This window comes from Lutjanus erythropterus, chromosome 1, assembly GCF_056507025.1.
Source record: "Lutjanus erythropterus isolate fLutEry1 chromosome 1, fLutEry1.hap2, whole genome shotgun sequence".
Taxonomy (NCBI): domain Eukaryota; kingdom Metazoa; phylum Chordata; class Actinopteri; order Lutjaniformes; family Lutjanidae; genus Lutjanus; species Lutjanus erythropterus.
This window is the reverse complement of record NC_139317.1, coordinates 45,404,380-45,425,721: the sequence shown is the minus strand read 5'-3', so window position 1 is coordinate 45,425,721 and position 21,342 is coordinate 45,404,380. Positions and strand designations below refer to the sequence as shown.

General features: G+C 38.2%; 1 protein-coding gene across 2 annotated transcripts in view; it reads right to left on the bottom strand.

The window, feature by feature from the left end:
• Positions 1-17,003: 17,003 nt before the first annotated feature.
• Positions 17,004-21,342, bottom strand: part of arnt2 (aryl-hydrocarbon receptor nuclear translocator 2) — a 108,254-nt gene continuing 103,915 nt past the window's right edge. For both annotated transcript variants that reach the window (XM_084722239.1, XM_084722247.1), the window contains 2 exons: positions 17,742-17,887; positions 17,004-17,587 (listed from right to left, as the gene is read on the bottom strand). In XM_084722239.1, the coding sequence (XP_084578365.1) occupies positions 17,489-17,587; positions 17,742-17,887 (245 nt within the window). In that variant the 3' untranslated portion in view covers positions 17,004-17,488. The remainder of the gene's footprint in view (positions 17,588-17,741; positions 17,888-21,342) is intronic.

Here is a 21,342-nt window from a genome sequence, read left to right as displayed (position 1 = left end):
CACACCTTTTGTGATGCTGCCTCGCTGTGAGGACACACTGGGGCAGCTTTATGCTGGCGCTGACAGAGCTGACTTAAAGGTGACCCCTTGTTGAGGTGATTTGGCGACTTCTGCATAAAAAGGCTTCTGTGAAGCTCAATGCCCTCCTCATAAACTTCACACACCGTGGTTGTCTGGCTAGCTAACTGGTTAACCTTGCTATTTAAAACACTTTTGTGGAATACTAACTAAACACTAATAAACACTATATATAAAGCGAAGAGTAATCTATTAATAATATGTACAAATTGAACTGTAAAAAGTGAAGCATTTTAATGACTTGGGGATGAAAAAGCACTTGGGTGGTCATAGACATATACTGCAGATTTGACACTGGAAGCTAAGTGATCAGTGGCTTATAAACACACACACATGGTGCACAAGGAGAATTCTGTATGACATCTATTGCATGTCCTGGTGGAGGGATCCCACCTCTGCTGCTCCTCCTGAGTTTTCTTACATTTTTCTTACATTTTTCCCCCCAAGTGTGTCAGATTTAGACAGATATATTGTTAGAATGTGGCAGAAAATGAATATAATATTCATAAGTGTGTTTTCATTAGTGTATAATCACCTGAAGATAAACGGTGGTGGTTTTGTTACCTCAGTACAGTGGTTCCCAAACTTTTTCTGGCATGCTTTGGCAGTTCACGCACCCCCATCCCACAATAATTATCAGTCATTAACAATAGCTGGAGAAGCAAGTGATTAAAAAAAACTTGACTTGACTTGAAATAACTGAACATGAGAGAGGCTGTACACAGTAGGAGAGTCCACGTGGACGTGGATGGACCAGAAGAGTTGTGTTCTGCAGCTCTGATGCTTGTGTTTATTTACTTGTGATCAGAGGGAATTTATCCCTGCGGTGTTCCCTGAGCACGAGGCAGCACCAGACAGACTTCTAGTGTATCACCCACTCATAAATTCACTGTGGGTCATGTATTCATGTCCAAACCTGTTGTTACTTATGTTCATATTACATGTACATCTGTAATCAGTCTGCTGAGTGCTTTGGCAACACAAACACATTTCCTGCTGACAGAACAGTTCGGGTTCTCCACAGCAGTTCACTACAGTATACAGTATATGACGGACTGATGGAAATTTCCTAAACTAAACAAATAGGAGCAGGAAGCTGTCTTGGCATTCTTTCGAAATTACACCTCAGTTTTTTCATTTTGGATCGACAAGCTCTTGAATATTTCACCCTGACAGCAGCTCAGCGTCTTTCTCAAATTCATCTGACGTCCATCAATAAAGAAGGACATGCTTATACCCATACTGAATAAAATGCCTCTTCAGAATTCAGAAATGTTCTGGTGCATCGGCCAAAACAGTGTTAAAACTCTTCACACAGTCAGAAAAACAAAGGTCTGTGTGGAGCAAACTCTCAATCATTTTCCTTTGCATTCACACAGAATTCATTCAGTGACCACATTTTCCAAAATCCATGAACTCTTTCCTCATTCAGACTCCACCAACAGCAAAACACTTTTTTTTTTTTTATCTGCAGCACATTTTTTTAAATGCCAACACACTGTTTTCAAAACAGTTAAAAACACATTCAAAAGAGAATGATGGGCAACTTTGTGCATTTGTGCAGCAACCATAGTGAAATATATAGAAAATCTTAGAAGAATATTTTACATAAAATCAAATTATCATTCCAAACACAGCCAATTTAATTGCGGTTTCCTACCCAGGTGTCCTGTTTTTGTCTCATCACCCAGCAGATAGAAAAGGATGGTACACAGAACAATACCAGTGATTATACTGAACATGTTTGTAATTATTATTGCAGCCCCGGAGGTCCAGGAATCTGTTGTTTCAACTTTTTATTTTTCACAAGTAAATTGCTAGATGAAAAAGATGAAAATAGAGGGAACACGACAGTGAAACAAATTGCTGTATTTCTGCTTCACTCTCGTTACATATACTTTAGTCCAGTTAGTAAAGTTAAAATGTGTTATTTAGGCTTGGTATCTATTTTTTCATGCCTTCTTGACATTTCACTTGGGTATATAGTATATGACATTGACAGAATTGTCTAGGTCGCCATGCATTGTTTTTAATATGCAATTAGCCTTTATAAATGGAATTATGGTCAATATAATTTGGCTTTTTTGATGCAAATTTACAAAAAATGTCAAAGTGAAAACACATTTCTACAAAATGTCAATTAATTGAAAATATAAAATGTAAAATAAGTGACTGCATACATATTCACCCCCTGTAAGGTGACTGACCTAATTCAACAGAGGTCCAGCCAGTTGGTGCTTGTAAACTCACAATTAGTTAAATGGAGATCAGCTGAGTGCAGTGAATGTGTTTCAAGTGATTGTAGTAAAGACACTCATGTGTGGAAGGTCCAATCATTGGTTCATCAGTATTTCTGGCTACAATTACACCATGAAGACAAAAGAACACTGCAAACTACTCAGAGACAAGGTTAAGTATACGTCAGGGGATGGATACAAAATATTTCCAAGTCACTGAACATCCCCTGGAGTTCAGTAAAATCCATCATTAAGAAATGGAAGGAATGTTGCACGTGTGTAACTGTGCCTGGAGCAGGACGTCCTCACAAACTGAGTGACCGTGTAAGAAGGAGACCAGTGAGGGAGGCCAACAAGACACCTATGATACTCTGAAGGAGTTCAAAGCTTCAGCAGCTGAGATGGGAGAGACTCTGCATCCAACAGCTGTTGGTGTAACCAAACTCAGTTAGGCCTGCTGTAACTGCTGGTAAGCAACTCTCAGAATCTGCGTTGTGATATTAATGAAGAGGCTCGTCGTCCGTCTTTAAACCACCATTTATTTCTGTACAGGAACAGATTAAATACTGGTCAGTTCTCCATTTGGCTCATTATAGGCAGCTCTCACACAGCACACTACAAAATAACAGCATGTTATTTAGCACGAAGGCCAACTAGCTTGTTCACAAAGTGCATTATGCCATCATTTAGATATTTTATTACTTAAAAAGTACAGCAACCTGCTTATAACTTTTTCCAGTAACATCTCTATAACTTACAGTGCATATATATTCATATAGTGGACATGTGGACAATATTTGTATATAGTGCTGTGCTCGACAACTCAGCTCGGGCATGTCTCTAAGGAACTGAGAGAAGGCGCCCGTGAACCAATAACAAAATTACAACTGTTTAACTACAGAGGTGCATGACTATAACATTACAGCCATAATAGCAAGTGGAATGAAATACAATACAACTCTGTTACATTGGCCAGGTTCTTCACCGGTCAAAGCTTTGTGGGACAGTGGCAAAGAGAAATCCACTATTAAAGAAAGCTCATATTAAAGCTTGATATTAAAGTTCACCCAAAGGCATGTGAGAGACTCCATGGTCGAGTGGAAGAAGGTTCTTTAGTCTGATGAGACCAAAATGGAGATTTCTTGCCCTCAGACTAGATGCTACATTTGGAAGACACCAAACACTGCACATGACCACAAACACACCATCCCCACTGTGAAGCATGGTGGTGGCAGCATCATGCTGTGGGGATGCTTCTCAGCAGCAGGTCCTGGAAGACTTGTCAAGATAGAGACTAAAATGAATGCAGAGGAATATAGTGAAATCCTGGAGGACAATCTGACTCAGTCTGCAAGACAATGACCTGAAGCATACAGCAAAAATTACACAGGAATAGTTTAAAGACACCAAAGTTAATGTTCTGGAGTGGCTGAGTCAAAGCCCAGACCTCAATCCAATAGAGGATTTGTGGCTGGACTTGAAAAGGGCTGTTCATGCCTGATCCCTGATCAACCTGACAGAGCTTGAACAGTTTTGCAAAGAAGAATGGAGTAAAATTGCAGTGTCCAGATGTGTAAGTCTGATTGAGACCTATCCACCCAGACTTAGTGCTGTGATTGCGGCCAAAGCTGCATCTACTAAATACTGACATGAAGAAGCTGAATATTTATGCAATCACTTATTTTACATGACATATTTTTATTTAATTGACATTACTTTGTAGAAATCTGTTTTCACTTTTTTTTGTCAAAGTCAATTATTATTATTATTATTATTTTTACTTTTTATAGGCCCTGTACTGTATAGAATTTAAAAAATATATAGGAAAAATAGCTCCCTTATTCAATAAATTATTCAATTAATGATTGCTTACCAGCACATCATTTGGCTGAACAGAGATGACTTATAGATGTATTATGTGGTTAATAGACTGCTTTTGTAGTTGGAATACTTCATCTCTAAATAAGAAGACTGAGGTTTCAGAGCAGAAATGACCAACCAAGTATTTATTTTCTACCTCCAAATAATTCCTCTGTTGGATAAGTTCCCTGTTGTAATAAATTCATTTCATTGTATATTTTTATTTTCAATCAATAAGAAAAGTTGCGACTTCTGTGTTTTAGATAACTTTATTCACAGTGAGAGTATTGAAAACCATACCTTCAAGATCTCTAAATAACCCTGGCATACCATAATATCTTGAAACTCCCCAAGCCAAGTGTTATTCTGATTCTATAATGAAATTTATATGAAAAATCATTCAAATCTCTAAGATTAAAGTTCAACATTTATCTAATTCTTGGTGTTGTTGGTGCTTTTTCAGCTCAGTGTGTTAAGAATGACAGTTAATGCTTTGTGAATAAGAGTTTATTATAGTATATAGTATAGTCAGTGTTTTGGTTGAAAAGGCTTATTTTGAGATGTGAAGTGTTGGTGGTCTGAGTGAGTTTTTGGAAGTGAGATTGTTTGGCCAGGATGCATGTTGGTAATAAATACTGTATGCAGAGTGATAATGTGGCTTCAGTATTGGAAAACTGTTTGCTTAGTATTACTTGGAATTTGTGTTGCCACTTCAGTTTCTGGTCTGCTTTTCTGAATAATGCTGTCTTATAAGCCTCTTTGGGAACATTGTGCATGAAACAATAATGAAAATCCAATCAATCAATCAAATACACTTTGGCACAGCAGCTGGCTCTGCAGGGTTCTCTTAATCATTTGTTCGAATGCTTAAAATAACTGTTCACATTTGTCACTTTCTAATAAAACATGAAAAAAGTTTTAAATGGTAAGAAATCGTTAATAACAGTCCATTAAGTCTACAGATGCAAATGTTGTCAACAGATTTTTGTTCAGAAACTCTGGCACAAAAGTGATCCATTGGAGAAGACTGAACAAGTGGAAACAGCGGTGTGTTACATGCAGCGTTTCTCTTCCCCATTAAGAAGTGTGTTGAATGTAATGAGCAGTTCGACACACAATCTGCACTCAGAATTCTGACAAAACCTCCACAGATTTTCAATGAGTAGAGCCACTGATTGTCAAACTCAGCGTTGACACATATTCACCCTCCTGCGCGCGTGTGTGACAGTGGTGTGTTGTTTTCAGGCAGCATTCACATCAAAGTTAGTGGTTTGATGTGAAAATATGTCAAAAATGAGAGTTTCTGCTGAGGAACTGAGGAGGCAGGATCTGTCAACACAGATTACTTACTTTTCACTAAATTGCACTTGGATATGTAGATATTTTGAATATCAAAGAGTTTTAAATTTAAGCAGCTGCAACGTTTAAGAGCACCTGAGATCATTTTATGTTGAAAGTGTATTTAAATAAGTAAATAAATAAACACTAAAATACATAATTGAAAAAAAACATGTAAAATTATCACAGTCTGATACTGTATTGAGTTCCTGGTAACTAATTTCCCTGTTGATTAAATGCAAAATTTTTATTTAGACTAGTTGACTTGTCTAACAGTGAGAAAACACGTGGAAAGCAGTAAAAAATTATTAATTATAATGTTAAATACTGTCCAAAAATACTGTGTGTATTTAGAGCCATTTGAAGCCAGTAATCACAGTCTACAATCACCAAATCGTATTTTAACTGACGATGAAATGCGTCACTTTGACAACAACTCACGAAATAACTTTTCAGACTGAAGAGGATCACAGTGTCTGCAGGTCAATGACCTGGAGCTGATGTTAGCTGCCAGCCTGACACACAGTGTGGCTAATGTTAGCAGCAGCAGCTGCTCTGCTTGCAGGTTAATGTCCATGTCTGTGCTGAGGGTGGTCACATGTTGCTCCAGTCAAGTGACTATATACCAGTTTATTATGTCAGAGTCTACATTCAACATTATTTCCATTTTCTAGTTTAAAGCACTGCCAAACCATGCTGGTTTTTCGAGCTTTCATCTGTCCTACTTTGCTGATAAAAACATCCGGGTTTGGCCTGAGCCATCAGGGCATACGTGCTTACTGCGTACAGTGAGAGGGGCTGCCGACTGATGGGGCTGCAGCCCCGTCTAGTGGCGGGCGGCTGCATAACATTTTAGAGGTAACAGTTAACTGGCATTGCGCCTGAAAAAAATATTCAGAAATAGTTTAAACAACTAGTATTTCTGGTGCCGACTAACGAGGGTGGCAACTTTTAATCGTGTAGTCAACAAATCATGCACATTCCCAGTATTAAGACATGTTTTTTTATTGTGATATTGCAATATTCATTATATTGTTACTATGTGCTGTAGTTTCTTATTTTTGCTTAAATGTCTGTCTTCTTATGAAAGTAAAAAAAGCCATTTAATTCACCAGATCACTGTTCACAGTTCCATTATTCTCCTATGATATTACAGGACAGGTCACCTCTCTGTCCAATTTTCTTAGTGATTATTTGTGACAGATGAGGCAGAGGTCAGGTCTGACCTCAAAATGCCCTTAATCCCTTATTTCTTGAATTTCCTGAATACATCAGGCTTGATAAAGTGCTGCATGGGCTGCTGTCAGTCATGATTTTAGAACATGATTTTCTCTGTATGGATCCTACGCAAAATTCTGTGTAGGGCCCCTCCTAACTGACCCATGAGCCATGTAAACCATTAGGCGCACAGTTACACCTGAGACCCCAGATCTCCCACTACAGTCCTCCCTCCTTTGAAACAGTTTGCTCCATCTGTCGCTCTAAGAATAAGTAGATCTATATACAACAGAATTAGGTACAAAAAACAATATCTGAACAGAATATTTTGTGTAATGGCGCAAAACAGTAAGGTGGTTGTTACGACCCCTAAGTTGGAGTAGCGGATGAGGGGTGTAACAATGAATACATTTAACCGGGAGAAAAAGGAATGAAGGAAAACTGAGATGAAAATGTAAACAAAGGTTATTTTATTAACAAATTATGTGTAAAATTAAGTTAACAAATTAAATAAAACAAAAGGGTTAATTTAATCTACTAAATTAAACAACAACAGCACGCACACAAGCACAGAAAACAACGAGTACCTTTGTTAGCTGGCAGAGCTAGCAAAGCACACGGGGACGCTCAAACGAGTGCCCTTGCCAACCATGGAGGTAAACAAGGCACATGAAACACAAAGACAAGTGACTTCACTAGCTGAGAGCGCTAGCAAAGCACTTGTCAACCGCAGCAAGTAGTCTTAGCTGCCACTGCAGGATTAGACTACAGACTTGCAGACTGTAGTCTGCTGAACAGCCTCTGCAGGTCCTGATTGCAGAGTGACTGCACCCGCTGCCAATCACTGCAACCTGCAAGGGGGGGGGGGGGGGGGGGGGCAGATCCTGGGCAGAGGAAAGTACAACACCACACAGACACTGTGGCACGTAACAGTGGTACTTGGAGTGTATGATATTTTCTGAGGTGATGTGTATAAAAAGTTTGAGAAACACTGACATAGCTGATCATATTTACATACTAGATCCAAATGCTGTTTACACTCCGGACTGTAACTAAACCTCCATACATGCATGTATGAAAACAGTTTCATACTTCCTCCCACAGTCCAAAGAAATGCATGCTAGGTTAATTGGTGACTCTAAATTGCCCGTAGGTGTGAATGTGAGTGTGAGTGGTTGTCTGTCTATGTGTCAGCCCTGTGATGAACTGGTGACTTATCCAGGGTGAACCCCGCCTCTCACCCAGTGTCAGCTGGGACTCCAGAAGCCCGCGACCCTTACGGAATAAGCGGTTACAGAAAATGAATGAATGAATGTTGGTCCATGACTTCATGTTCACACCCGTTGGTTTATTTGTGAAAAGTCAGACACCAAAGAGCCAGCGGTCATACGGTCAGCTGCACAACCCAAAAGTTCCATCAGTGGGTTATAATTAATTTATACATTGTCAGTGAATGATTTGGGCTTTTGATCAAGTTTCAGCTCACTGGCTCGTCTACATGTCTGTTCTGGTTCATTCTCACTTTCTAATAGCATCATGTTCAGCTGCAGCAGCCAGAACCCACTGCACACTACCTGCCCAGCACCAAACACACACAGCAGGCAGGCACAGGTAGAGACTCACTGAAAGACACAGAACAGCACAGATACCTCCCTCAGGAGATGGTGGAGACCAAAATCAGAGCTAAAACAAGACAGTCAGAAAACACGAGTGCTCTATAACTGCCAAATGTATAAATGAGCAACTGTTTGCTAACAAGTTCAAAAGTGGCCCAGAAACATTTATTGCAGGTAAAAGTAGCAATACCACAAAGTAAAAATACACATATGCAGTGGTACTCCCAAAAAAACTTGTAAACAGGATTTAATGTGTGATATCAAAACAGTTCACCTTCATTAAAAAGAAGAAGGCAGATGCCATTAGCACCCTGTTGTCAGTAGCTAACAATGTTGTATTTAGGGGCTATTTACACCCGCACAGCAGAGACAAGCAAGTAGTTCTGTTGCCTAAACCTAACCTAACTGTGACTCATGCTCAACAGGAGCAACACGAAGGAATAAAACAAAGTTAGTTAAACCAAAGTTTATGTTAAGTAAAAGAAAAGAAAGACTAAATGAAGTGGTGTGGGAGGATTCTGCTTCTGCTTGTGCAGAGTCTTCTGGCTGACAGAGAGTGTGGGAGACAGAAGAGCCTGATGTAGGTGGATCAGGTGCAGCTGAACAATACTTAGTTGATTGGGAGCTTTTCTGAAACAAACAGAAGCCAAGAACACAAAAACTACATTGGTCATAAGACTCAAGACCGAGATTACAAGACAAACTAACAATACAATTACTGAAATATAAATGGGCTCATTACTTAGTTTTGTCTTGTCTGAAAATGCAGAGGGCAGCAGACGAACCCAGCCTTAGTCCCCCGATCCACGATTTTACTGTGGCCCGAGACACTTCAGCCTCTGTGAGCATGTTTTTATCATAGTTTAATGTAAAATGTTCAGCAGTTATTTATAAACTACTACTTGGTTAACATGTCCAGCTTCTGTGAGCTTCTTCTGCTTAATCCTACTGTCTGAACCAGATTCTCAAACTGTAACATGTGTACCGCTGGTGGTACATGAACTCCCTCTAGTGGTACGCAAAAGAATGTCAGAAATATAATTTTTAAATGGAAAATTAATTAAAAACATATACTATCAAAATACTACAAAAAATCAAATGAAAACATGAGATCACTGAAATGTAATTTAAAAGAAGTTTTCTGTCCTTTTTTTGTTTCAGTATCAGTCTGCTATATAATAGTGATCTTGCATGTAGAGCACATGTATGTGATCCATGATTACTAAGAGTTATGAGCTATTCATAGTTAACGGATGTAAAATGAAGGAACTGAATGATTGCTGCTAAAACACTGCAACAGTGCCTCCAAATGGGAAATATTACAGAGAGAAGTGCAGATCAGGAGGAGAATAAATCAAGCAGCTGCGTTAAACATGGCAACAAACGGCACAAAACAGTAAGGTGACAGTTGGAGAGCTCAATATTTTCTGAGGTGGTACACGTCATAAAACATTTGAGAAAAACTGGTCTTAACCATAGACAGTAACAGTGTAGCTTACAGGTAGAAGATAATCGTTGCTGCCCTCTGGTGGTTGGAGCAGTAATAATACAGCGACTCTGAAATAATGTTGCTATGTGTGCATTTAGTAAGAGAGTTACTACATTTCAGTAAGTTGCCCAACAAAACTTGCTCAAAACTAATAATCTAGTAATATTATTGATACTAATACATTAAGGTTCAGGCAGAATTTTAAAGTTTTAAAGCTGTCATGGTGGAGCTCATTTGAACTACTTTACATTAGGGCTGCACAATTCATCACAGTTGCAATATCACATTACAAAATTGTAATATGGCCATGTGAAATATTCAAACTGCAGAACCAGAACAAAATGATTATGAATTATACAAAAAAGTTCAAATTCTGAAAAAAAAGCAGCATTATAATGAAGTAGTGTAGTGCTTCAGAGGTGAGCTGGCCTAAAAATCTTGTTTTCCAGACGAAAGAAAACATTTTGTTGTTTGTTTGTTTGGTACAGACCTCAGTAAATATCACATCATCACAATTTAATAGTTTTGAGTTTTGTTTTTCAGTGAACATGAAAATTGTAATGCAAATCTGATAATTTCCACTAATTGTACTGCAAATCTCAATCTCAGTCAAAATAATTGCGATGTGACAAATCGTGCAGCCCTAATTTACATCCTGTTGGTTAATGACAAATTTGAGATTGAAAAGTGAGAAAGATGATCATCATTTTTTCGGTTGGTAGAAATATAATGTGTGTGTGCACACAGAGTGAGGACTCAGCATCACTGACAAGGACAGCAGGGCAGTGAATCATCCACTTCAAGAAGGTCCAGTCATATGGAAGAGCTTTACTGCTTCACTTCACAGTCACTCCTCATTTATGATTTTTACAAAAAGATCTGAAACAACTTTCTTTAAGGGAGGACAGTATAGTGTAATGACGTATGATATTACTGTATGAACACAGTCCAAACATATGTTACTGCAATTCTTCTTTTTATTTCTTTTTTCTTCCTGGTCTTTTCATTTCTGGTATTTCTTCAGTGGACATTGTATCCTCTCCTTTCTTTAGATTTTTAAAATACCTACATCTGTAAATTTGTTGCAGTATAGCTGTCTTTGATTTCAGTGTTTGGTGGGTTTCTTTTACAAGCCCTCTGTGTTTTTTTTCATCCCATGTGTGCATTTTTGAAGTTATTATTGTCCCCGCCAGATGTAAACCTGGAGGGGGTTATGTAATTGATTATGTGTGTATGTGTGTGTGTGCATCTTGTCGAGAGCTATTCTCAAACACCACTGTACCGATCAGCCTAATTTTTTTTTGTGCACATTCATGACTGCTGTGATTCAGAATTCTTGAAAAAACTTATGCCTTTATGTTTTATATATATATCCCATATATTTATATCCCATTTGTATCCCATTCTTGTGAACGTGATATCTCAAGAACACCTCGAGAGAGTTTTTTAAACGTGACACAAATGTTCACTTGGACTCAAAGATGAACTGATTAGATTTTGATGGTTAAAGGTCACTGTGATCTCACTAAAAGTATTTTTGTCCATAAGTCAAGATTTAACACGCAAATTACACACAAATATCTAATAACATAAAATAGTGAGGTGATGACACTTTAAATCTAAAAGGTCAAAGGTCAAACTCATAGTGACATCATAATGTTCAGCTCTCTGTCTGTCCTCTTCTGTAAAAGTAGTCTGTGTGAAGACAGCATGTTTCTACCCGGAAATTATTCACTGGAATCACACATGTAAAATAAGAAGTATGAGTGTGGACAGACATGGATGTAAACTGTAATTTGACTGGTTGGTGGAGACAAACAACTATGAGACAGTAGTTCTATTTTTTGACTGCTCTGTTTTACACGATGACTGTCAGCTGACTTCTCACTCTTCTTAACTGACCACTAGGGGCCACAAGTGATCAACATCTGCTTCAGTTTGAGAGCTTGGGACAACGTGTGTTGGGGTCATGATAATGTTGGTGGAACTTTGCAGATCTCTGTTGGTTGCATCTGTGTGTTGCAGTCATGGCGACATTGCCTGGCGAGGATCTGTACTGAGCACAGTAGTCTAGTTGTAGTGTTAGATTTGTTTCTTTTAAATGAAAGACGTTGCCCTTGAAAAACCCACATGCTGTGAATGTGAAGCATAGTTGAATAATGAAAGACTAAAACTTTGAATGGAAGCCACGTAACCAATAAGAATTTATTGTCACAAGCACAATTTGTTACACAAAAATAATGGGTCACATTTACACAATTTATACAGGTCTAGAACTCAATGTACAATTAACAGACTAACTAAATACCAATAGTTAAATATGTACTCACATTGCACACAATATCATTAAAACCTACACAAAAAACATGTACTGTGTGAAAGTAACACGAGTCGACATAAAAATCACATTATTTACAAAAAAACATCAATTTGAGATCTTTAGCAAAAGGACTCTGATGTCTGTTCGAGGTTCTCCCATCCGTCTGTCAGAGACATTGTACAATCTATCATGTAAAAGCTCCCCCGCTAGAAAGTATTATTCAGTCTCTTAATAGTTGAAAAGATTATAAAGTAATAAAGTCAAGTAGCCAGAGCTGAAGAACACCAAATACACTAGTAAATACTGCGTTTTGCTTGGACGGTATGGCGGTTTTTCCCTTTTAAAGCAGGCTGGTGAGATTAGCAGTTAGCTTCATGAAGTGCACTTTAAGCCTTAGCTTTAGCAACTGTCTGCGATGAGTTTTTGTTTTTATTTTTTTCATGTATACATAGAATCCTTCTCTAGTCGCATCAGGGCGTCACTACATATAGGTTACACAATAAGGATGATGGGAGAGTGAGGACAGCGGCAGGCGGAGGCGAGCAGCTTCTGCTCTCCTGCTGCTGTTTGGCAGAGTCAGCAGTGGGGTGCAAGAGGCTTCAGCAGCAGATGGAGGTGAACATCTTCAACACTCACATACATCTGACTGTGTGTTTGTGTGTGTAGGGACATGTAGTGTTGGGTCTTTCTGGCATGTACGTCAGTAGTGTTGTTGACTGATGCTCTCTTCAGTCACTGCAGGTGTTACCAGAGGAGGTGTTTGATCAGCTACTCATTTACTGATCCTATCGGTCTTCCTGTGCCGTGATGTTGTCATGTTATGATTAGCTGATAAGTCTGTACATTGTAATAACGTAAAAATATCGTTTGTTCGTTGCAATAACTTGAAAATATCTGGTTTGTACATTGTAATAACATGACGATATCTTATTATAACATGATGAGTTTGTAAGTTGTAATAACGTGAAAATATCTTGTTATATCTGATACATCTGTATATGGTAATAACGTGAAAATATCATTTGTTTGTCGTAATAACATGAAAATATGTCGTTATTATCTGATGAGTTTGTTCACTGTAAAGACATGAAAATAGCTTGTTATAAAGTGATAATGTACGTCGTGATAACGAAAATATCTTGTTATAACTTGATAAGTTTGCCCATTGTAAAAAGATGAAGATGTCTTGTGTTCGTCGTAATGACGTGAAAACAGCTTGTTATAACATAAGTTTGTATGTCGTAATAAAATGAAAATTTTACAATATGCTAAATTTGTACATCGTGATGACGTGAAAAATTTGTATGTTGTAATAACGTGAAAATATCTCATAACGAGATAAGTTAAATAGAGTTAAAGAGTTAAATACCTTGTTTTATTACAGGGCTTTGTTAAATAATGGATAATATACAGTCGGCAGGTCATTATTGTGAAATAAACCCAGACAAGGTGATGCAGGATCTTGACGCATTACATAATGTTACATAGCTTTTTATAACACGATAAGTTTGAATGTTGTAATAACATGAAAATAAATTGTTATAACAAGAAAATCATTTGTCATAACACACTATTCACGTTATAAGATGATACTGATCAGTTTGTCTTTTTCTGGCGTGGCAGCGACACTCTGCTGTGATACACAGTGTTGAGCTGAACCTCAGCGCCGTGTGTCCACTTTGTTCTGTGTTTTCTCTCTGTCACTGTGAAACTATGTGCACATGCACAGAGCACACTGACACAATTATTCATGAGTGGATGTCGACATGACTGCACTGAACTTTGGCTGAACATAAACCAGACTTGTTCTGAACTTGGCACCCGAAAAACATCCCCTAATAATAATAATAACACTGCAGCAGCCTCTGTGTCACATCATGTACCGACACACGAGAGCTGTGACAGACTACCGACTGATGACACAGGCAGGGCAAATGTGTGATGCAGTGTGTGTGTTTATTACCACACTGTTGTATGAACTGATTGACCATTGTGGTTATTAACTCCCTGGACTCGTGGCCTACAGCAGACTGTGCAGAAGTTCATTTTTTAGCATCTTCAAAGCAGCTACAAGGAACTTTGTTATTGTGTTAACTTTGGAGCTCTGTGTGGACAAAAGTGGTTGTGTTTCCACCACCATAACCACAAAATATAACTTTGTCTGTCAAAATATAAACATGGGCTATTACAGTCTGCACATGACATTTATGGCAGGGATTAAGAATAACTTGTCTAGAAATATCTTCTTACTGATGGTCTCATTTGTTTATGTAGGTCATATAGAGGCATCAGGGCTCAGACTGTTTCATAACTGGTGAAAAACTCCTTTTAAAAAAAGAAAAACAAAAATGTTGACTATGCACAGAGACAGCCAATGTTTTGCAATCATTTTCTCCTCAGTTACAATAATCACAGTTGAGCAAGAACTCTGAACGCTTTGGGCAACTTTTCTCTTAACAGGCCTAAATTCCTCTGCAGATAAGTCATGATTAATTACTGGCTATGGCTTTTTTTTTTTTTTTTTTTTTTTTTTACAGTAAACTGAATGTGAAGATCGTGTGCAGTACAACTGAGTACCAGCTGATCAAATGTTCAACTCTAACAACCTGTTACCGCCTGTTAAGTCAATAAATGAATATTTCAGTCAAAGTTACAGCAGCAATGTACTGTTTCCAGAAATATTACCTAAAATAACATTAAAATGTCTGCATAAACAATTTGAAAAGGAAAAGACAGGCTGCTAGCAGAGACATCTGGGCTCATCTTTAACTTGACACACTACTCTGTGTCTGTCAGTCCTGCTGAGGGACTGATACTAAAAGTGTCACAGATGAACTGTGCTGTGATTAACTGGAAAAGTTCAATTCTGCAATCAGCCTGTGTCTTGCTACGTGACAGACCTTCTCCCTATAAGTAAGTGTTCTGCTCACATGTGAGAGTCCTGGCATACTCTAACACAGATGTGGACGTGGACACGTATGCACTTCTGTACATCTGGAGCATATGTGCAGTTGGCATGGTAATACATTTTGGTGGTTTGCGTGGCTGCTCGCTATGGAAGGCCATCCCGTAAGTCATTCTAATGAGAAACCCTCTCCAAATAATCACTTAGTGTCTCAACATAATGAGAAACTTTATCAAAATAATGACTTTGTATCTCGAAATAATGACACAGTGCAGCAAACTTTTCCTGGCATGTCCTCCCCACCCCACGATTATTATCAGTCATTAACGATAATTGGTGAAGCAACTGATAAAACAGGATTCAAGTTGAATTTTAGTGAAATAAAGGTCAGCGTGATAGCATCAGAAAACTTGTTTGTTTATTTTCCCCACATAAATCATATTCAAATTTGTTTCACTCTGTATTTCTCCCTTGATCATCCACACCTGCCCACATTTAGAAAAAAACTGTAGTGCAATGTGTCTACATGTATCAGATATTACATTTACTGCCAATTTTGCAGTGAAACTAAGCATCAAATGTGAATATAAAAGTGTATTCTTCAGAGTAAAATTAAAAGTAAGGCAAAATGACAAGCACTAGTTGAGTTACAGAACATTTTGATGATTTTGATTATCTGAAATGAGGCTATATTGAGGTAGAATTCCTCATTTCTGTGCTGAAAGTCATTTAGAGCAACTAATGATAAATCACTAGTTCAAGTTAATGCTTGATGATTAAAATGATGGAGGAAGTAAATCCACAGAAGTGTGGCGTGTTTGCAGGTTAACTAACTAATCCAATAGCAAAAACCTAAAAATCTTTAACCAATTTGCTTAAGTTCAAATGTAATTTTGCATTTAGAGTGAATTTTAGGCCAAGCTGACAGCATTCAATAAATAAATATTTAAGACCTTCCCAAACAGAATTCAAGACGATTTGAAGGAAAAATCTTTAATATATTTACTGTAATAAATCATAAAATATCCATGATGTGTCATCAGAGATCAAGGAAACATGTTAAGTTGAACTACTTAGTTCACCTGACATGAATGCTACAACCTGTAGTGTCCCTCTTTGAAATTTTCATTCTGGACCAGAGTAACTGTTTTCTTTGTCTGTTTCACATTAATCAGAGTTCAAATTCATGCAGAGTTTTTGCTGAATGAGTCAGTGTCTGTTTATGAGTCGTAAGAAATCATTAATAATCTTGTAGAAGGTATAGATGTTCATATCTGTTAAATTGAGCAAAATGTTAATGGAGTTTGGCAGGCAGTGACACAGGCAGCCACTTCACTCATCGTCGAGAGTGTGTGTTTTCAGAGCAGCGGGTTTTTGCTTTCAGGATTAGAGGTTTAACTTTAAATTGACAGACAACTGACAGTTATAAACAGGTGATCAACTTAATGTGGAGGACTTGTCATCACTTGTTATTGTCACTTTACAAGGTTATGTGCATCCTGCAGTCCTGCAGCCTGCCTGTCTGCTATGCCTGAAGAGAAAAGGGCAGGGGAAACAAATAATTTGTAATTCTGTTTATTATACATTCTATTGTTGAAGCAAGTTAACACCCAGTCTATTGCACCAACTTTCTCCTCTAATACTTTTTAATGCCTTATTTTAGTCAACTGGAATTAAGTAATGACTTTGCATCTCAAAATAATGCGTTAGAATCTCAAAAATGAGAAACTCAAAATAGTTCATTATCTTGAAATATTAGATCATTATTTTGAGATATCAAGTCATTATTTCTGAGACAAGTCAGTCATAAGAGAAAGTTTCTCATTATAATAACTTACAAGATCTTTTTTTCATCACATTGGCAGAAATGAGCTTCCACAGCTTGCAGACATTAACTACTGATGAAAATGATGTCTTAATTATGAGTTTTGGTAGAAACTTTTGCTTTGTGGAATCTATAAGAGAGGAAGTGTAAAATCTTGAATAAAAGTGCTGATAGTTGTCAGCTGACAGACGTCCTCTGGTCCTGCTGCTGCTGACTGCAGAGAGCTTCACAGTCTGACTGACCTGAATGTGACAGACTCAAAGAGCTTGAGACAGTGTCCATCATGGTGAGGACAGACAAAGAGCTCATGCAAGTTGATTGATGTTCCCTCCATCTGACAGCAGCGTCCTGTTTGCAGCGATGAGGTATGTGTACGTTCACAGATACATACTGCAGGCGTTTGAGCCCAAACATCAGTGGACTGTGTGTTTGTGTGTGTGTGTGTGCGAATGATAAGTGCACCCAGACATTCACCGTGCTGCACGTCAGCTGTGTGTTGGTGACCCAGCAATATAGAAAAATTAGACAACATGAGAGATGAATGCAAACATCAGTCCAGTTCTGAGAGGGAGAGTGATGGACAGAGGGGAGGGGTGGGAGTGTTACTCAGAGAAGGGTGGGAACATGCCGAGGTCAGCGAAGTCCTCGATGTTGTAGTTGGCTGTTCCCTGGGTGGGATCTCCAGCCATGGGTAACATGTCCTGCAGAGACACAGAGGGAGGGTGTCAGAGGTCAGGGACGTACTGCAGACACACAGATCTTATCAGACATATTACATTCTGTGGACACTGGTCAGCAGCCAGCAGCTGTGTGTCTGTGTCTGTGTGTGTGTGTATCTTAATGTGTGTGTGTTACCTGGAAGACTTCTGTCTGGCTGGGGTTGGGGTGTGTGTGCTGTTCTCCGGCCTGCTGGGAGTGGTGCTGGTTCTGCCACTGCGACCAGACCTCACTGGGACGACCCTGGAACTGGGCTCCGCTCTGACTGCTCTCCCCCGACACATCTGCAAACAAACACAGGGTTACACTCAAACACGAGGTCCAGTTAGTGTCACAGTGATCACAAATCTGTTTATTGTACAATAAACCTTTCCTTTTATGTAGTTTGATCTCAGGTGAATTTTTTGGGTTGTTGTTAACACTGTTAACACTAACATTGCTACTTGTGTTTCAAATGTGTTTTTATTTATCATTATGTATGACCATAATCATTCAGTTCAACAACTTTTTCAAACTTAATTCTCAAATTCAGACTGATATCAGATAATACTGTGGTCACATGATGCCTGCAGCAGGGTTGAGCTCATTACTGTCATCACTACAAATTTTATTTTTGAAGAGCCAATCTCATTTTATTGCTAGTTAGATGAGCTGTAACACATGGCCAGAAACATAAGCAACACAGCCGCTGACTGGTTGACAAGTCAGGAAAACAGCCTCTGGTCAAAAGACCAACCAAAGTAGGGATGCACAAATACCACTTTTTTCAGATAGACATGCTAATGTTAGCCCTTTCTGCTTGGCTTACTTCAGGGCTAACCCCCTTCACTTTTTCAACAGCTGAAATATAGCAGACAAGACTTTTCTTGGTCTAGACAAGCTGCAGAGTTAATTATTGGACACACCTGAACTGTACATTTACTGCCAGATGGACAAGTAGGCAAGTTTCTGCTGTGCTGTGAGCAGCTCTGTCACTACTTACACTCCCCTTCCCTGTGGCACTCAAACACTACAAACTTCTCTGGTCCTTAAAGGAGAGACGCTGCTCTTACAACAGCATCGTTAAATAAAGTCAGATAAATTGAATTATTTTACAGCAGGGTGGGGGGGCATCCCACAGGAATATGATGTTTTTGACCACAGAAAGAATAAATCCATTCTGTCACAGCCCTAGCAGCCTCAAAAAAATCACTTCTACAAATATAAAAATGTAATCAAGTGACCCTGGACAGAGTAACTAAAAAAAAAAACACTTTATCTAGTCACTCTATCTAATTGATGATATCTCATGAATCTACTGTCATTTCATTATTACATACTGTGTTGCTTGATCCTCCTCCTCTGTTCAAGTTTCTCCTTTATTTTCATTCTTTTTTCATATGATCAGTCCAGACCAATCTGTGAGCTCATGTTTCATTTGCTCTGGCAGGTACGTCTGGTCCCATTCCGACAGATTTCCACCCGTCCTGGACCTCTTCGGGCCAATCATAACCATTTATATTTAATATGAGTCGGGTTTGATACAGTGACTCTACAGGGGAGTGTCACTGGTCCAGATTTGAAGAGTCACATGTTTTGAGCTCACAAAACTCAGATCAAATGGTCAAACTGTGCAGTGCTGATCAAATATTAATTAAGATTCTGTTACTGCAAACCTATTTCTCAACTCAAATGTTTTCAGACACACATTTTAGTGATGTTCTGCTGTAATTTGAGCAGGTTTGTGAGCAGGCCATCTTTGTTTTTCCTGTCTGAGTTGTGAGAATCTCTGTGCATTTTGGAAAAAACGAGTCTTTAAAGAATGTCTTCTTGGGAGACAGTGAAGGACATTTTTCAGAGTTTTCTGTCAGAGTAAATTATTAATTGAGTGATTAAAAAAAATAAATGACTTATAAAGCAACAATGAAAATAACCATTAGTTGCAATCCTATCTGTAGTGTCAACAGATGTTTCAATAACAGTACAGAATAACATTAGTTATGAAAGCTTGTTTTCAGCGTTTCATGGCTGCAACTAAAGATTTATTTCATGAAAATGGAAATCACTGTTTTCCAAAGCCCAAGGTGATGTTCTCAAATGTCTCGAAGTCGAAAGTTTAGTTTACTGTCATGAGAGGAATAAAGAAACCGGAAATTATTAACATCTGAGAAGCTGAAATGAGAAAATTTATTAGGTAAAAATAAAAAAAACAAACTTAGTTGATTATCAAAATAGTTAGTGATTCATTTAATAATCTATTATTTATTTAATTGTTGCAGCTCTCTGATGTTTCAGACTTTTCCACTGTGCTGAGGTACTGTAGGTATTTTACTCTATAGATACTGGAACATACTTTGCTATGGTTTGCTGCTTAATAAGTTTTATAATCATACTTGTTTAAAAGCACACAACTACAACAAAGTATTAACTACAACAACATCTAATATTTCCCAGTAGAGTATCTGGCAGCGTGGTGGTTTCTGAGCTCCATCAAACTGTCACTGATCACATTCTGTAATATAAACAGATGGTGTTGAACTTGAACACATCACAGAAGTGGGAGAGGATGGAGAAGAGAACTTCCACATGTGTTTCTCCCACACAGACAGATACACCAGCAGTTATAGTTATGCTATGACTATAAGATACATCATTCTGTGTGCAGGATGACAGTTCTCTGTCTTGCTGTGCCGACTGTAGAAGGCTCAGAGGCCCCAAAGGATCCATCTCATATTCAGCACTGGCTGCTGTTGCTCTCATGCTTCGAAACACCCACAGTACACCTCAGGTGGATGGAAGCGCTGCTGAGCGTTTCACTTTGACCCACAGATCAAAACATCAAACATTTAAATACCATCAGCACCCAAGGCTTAATAATATTGATCACAGCATGAAACTAAGAGCAGTAGCATTAGCATGTGCAGCAGTGACTGTACACTGAGTTTTAATGGCAACTTTGTTTTGCAGTTATCCTTATGCTATTTCTAAAAGGCGAGTTTCCCCAAAAGAAAAATTGGAGGCCTTATCTTGTAATTGTGACTTCTGTATCACATAATTATAGATGATGTGATAACATATTGTGTCAGGTTATCTTTGTATCTAATTAGAGACGGGGCTTTATCTCTAATGTCCCCTAACTGCTACAGATTTTTTCATATTTTAGAAAGATGTCTCTGTTTTCTAATCAGCTCTTTTCATTCACTGTTAATGAAATGTTTTCCCTGTTTATCTCTTTTCTTGCTAAATTCAGTTTAATGTACATTTCTACAGCACAAACTCCGTCAGAGCAATAACAGTCACGTCATTCTAACAGCTGACACTTTAGCTTTTTGAACAGAAATACTGTTTTCATTTACTTTGTTATTCCAACCACTTCTACTTCACTGTTTTATGTCTTCATGTTACTCTGCTAGGGCTGCATAATTCATCGCAATTGCAATATAATCGCAACATGGCCAAGTACAATATCCAAATCACAGAACCAGAACCAACCACTAGGAAACTCTATGAGACATCAGCATTATAATGAGGTCCTGTAGAGCTGCAGAGATGACCTGGCCTACAAATCTTCTTCTCCAGATGAAAGAAAACATGTTTGTTTGGTTCAGACCTTTTAATAGATTTTTTCAGTGACCATGAAAATTGTAATGCAAAACTGAGAACTTTTACTATTATTATATCACCATTTTAGTCAAAACTAATCACAATCTGACTTTTTTACCAAATCGTGCAGCCCTATACTCTGATGTCAACAAAACTC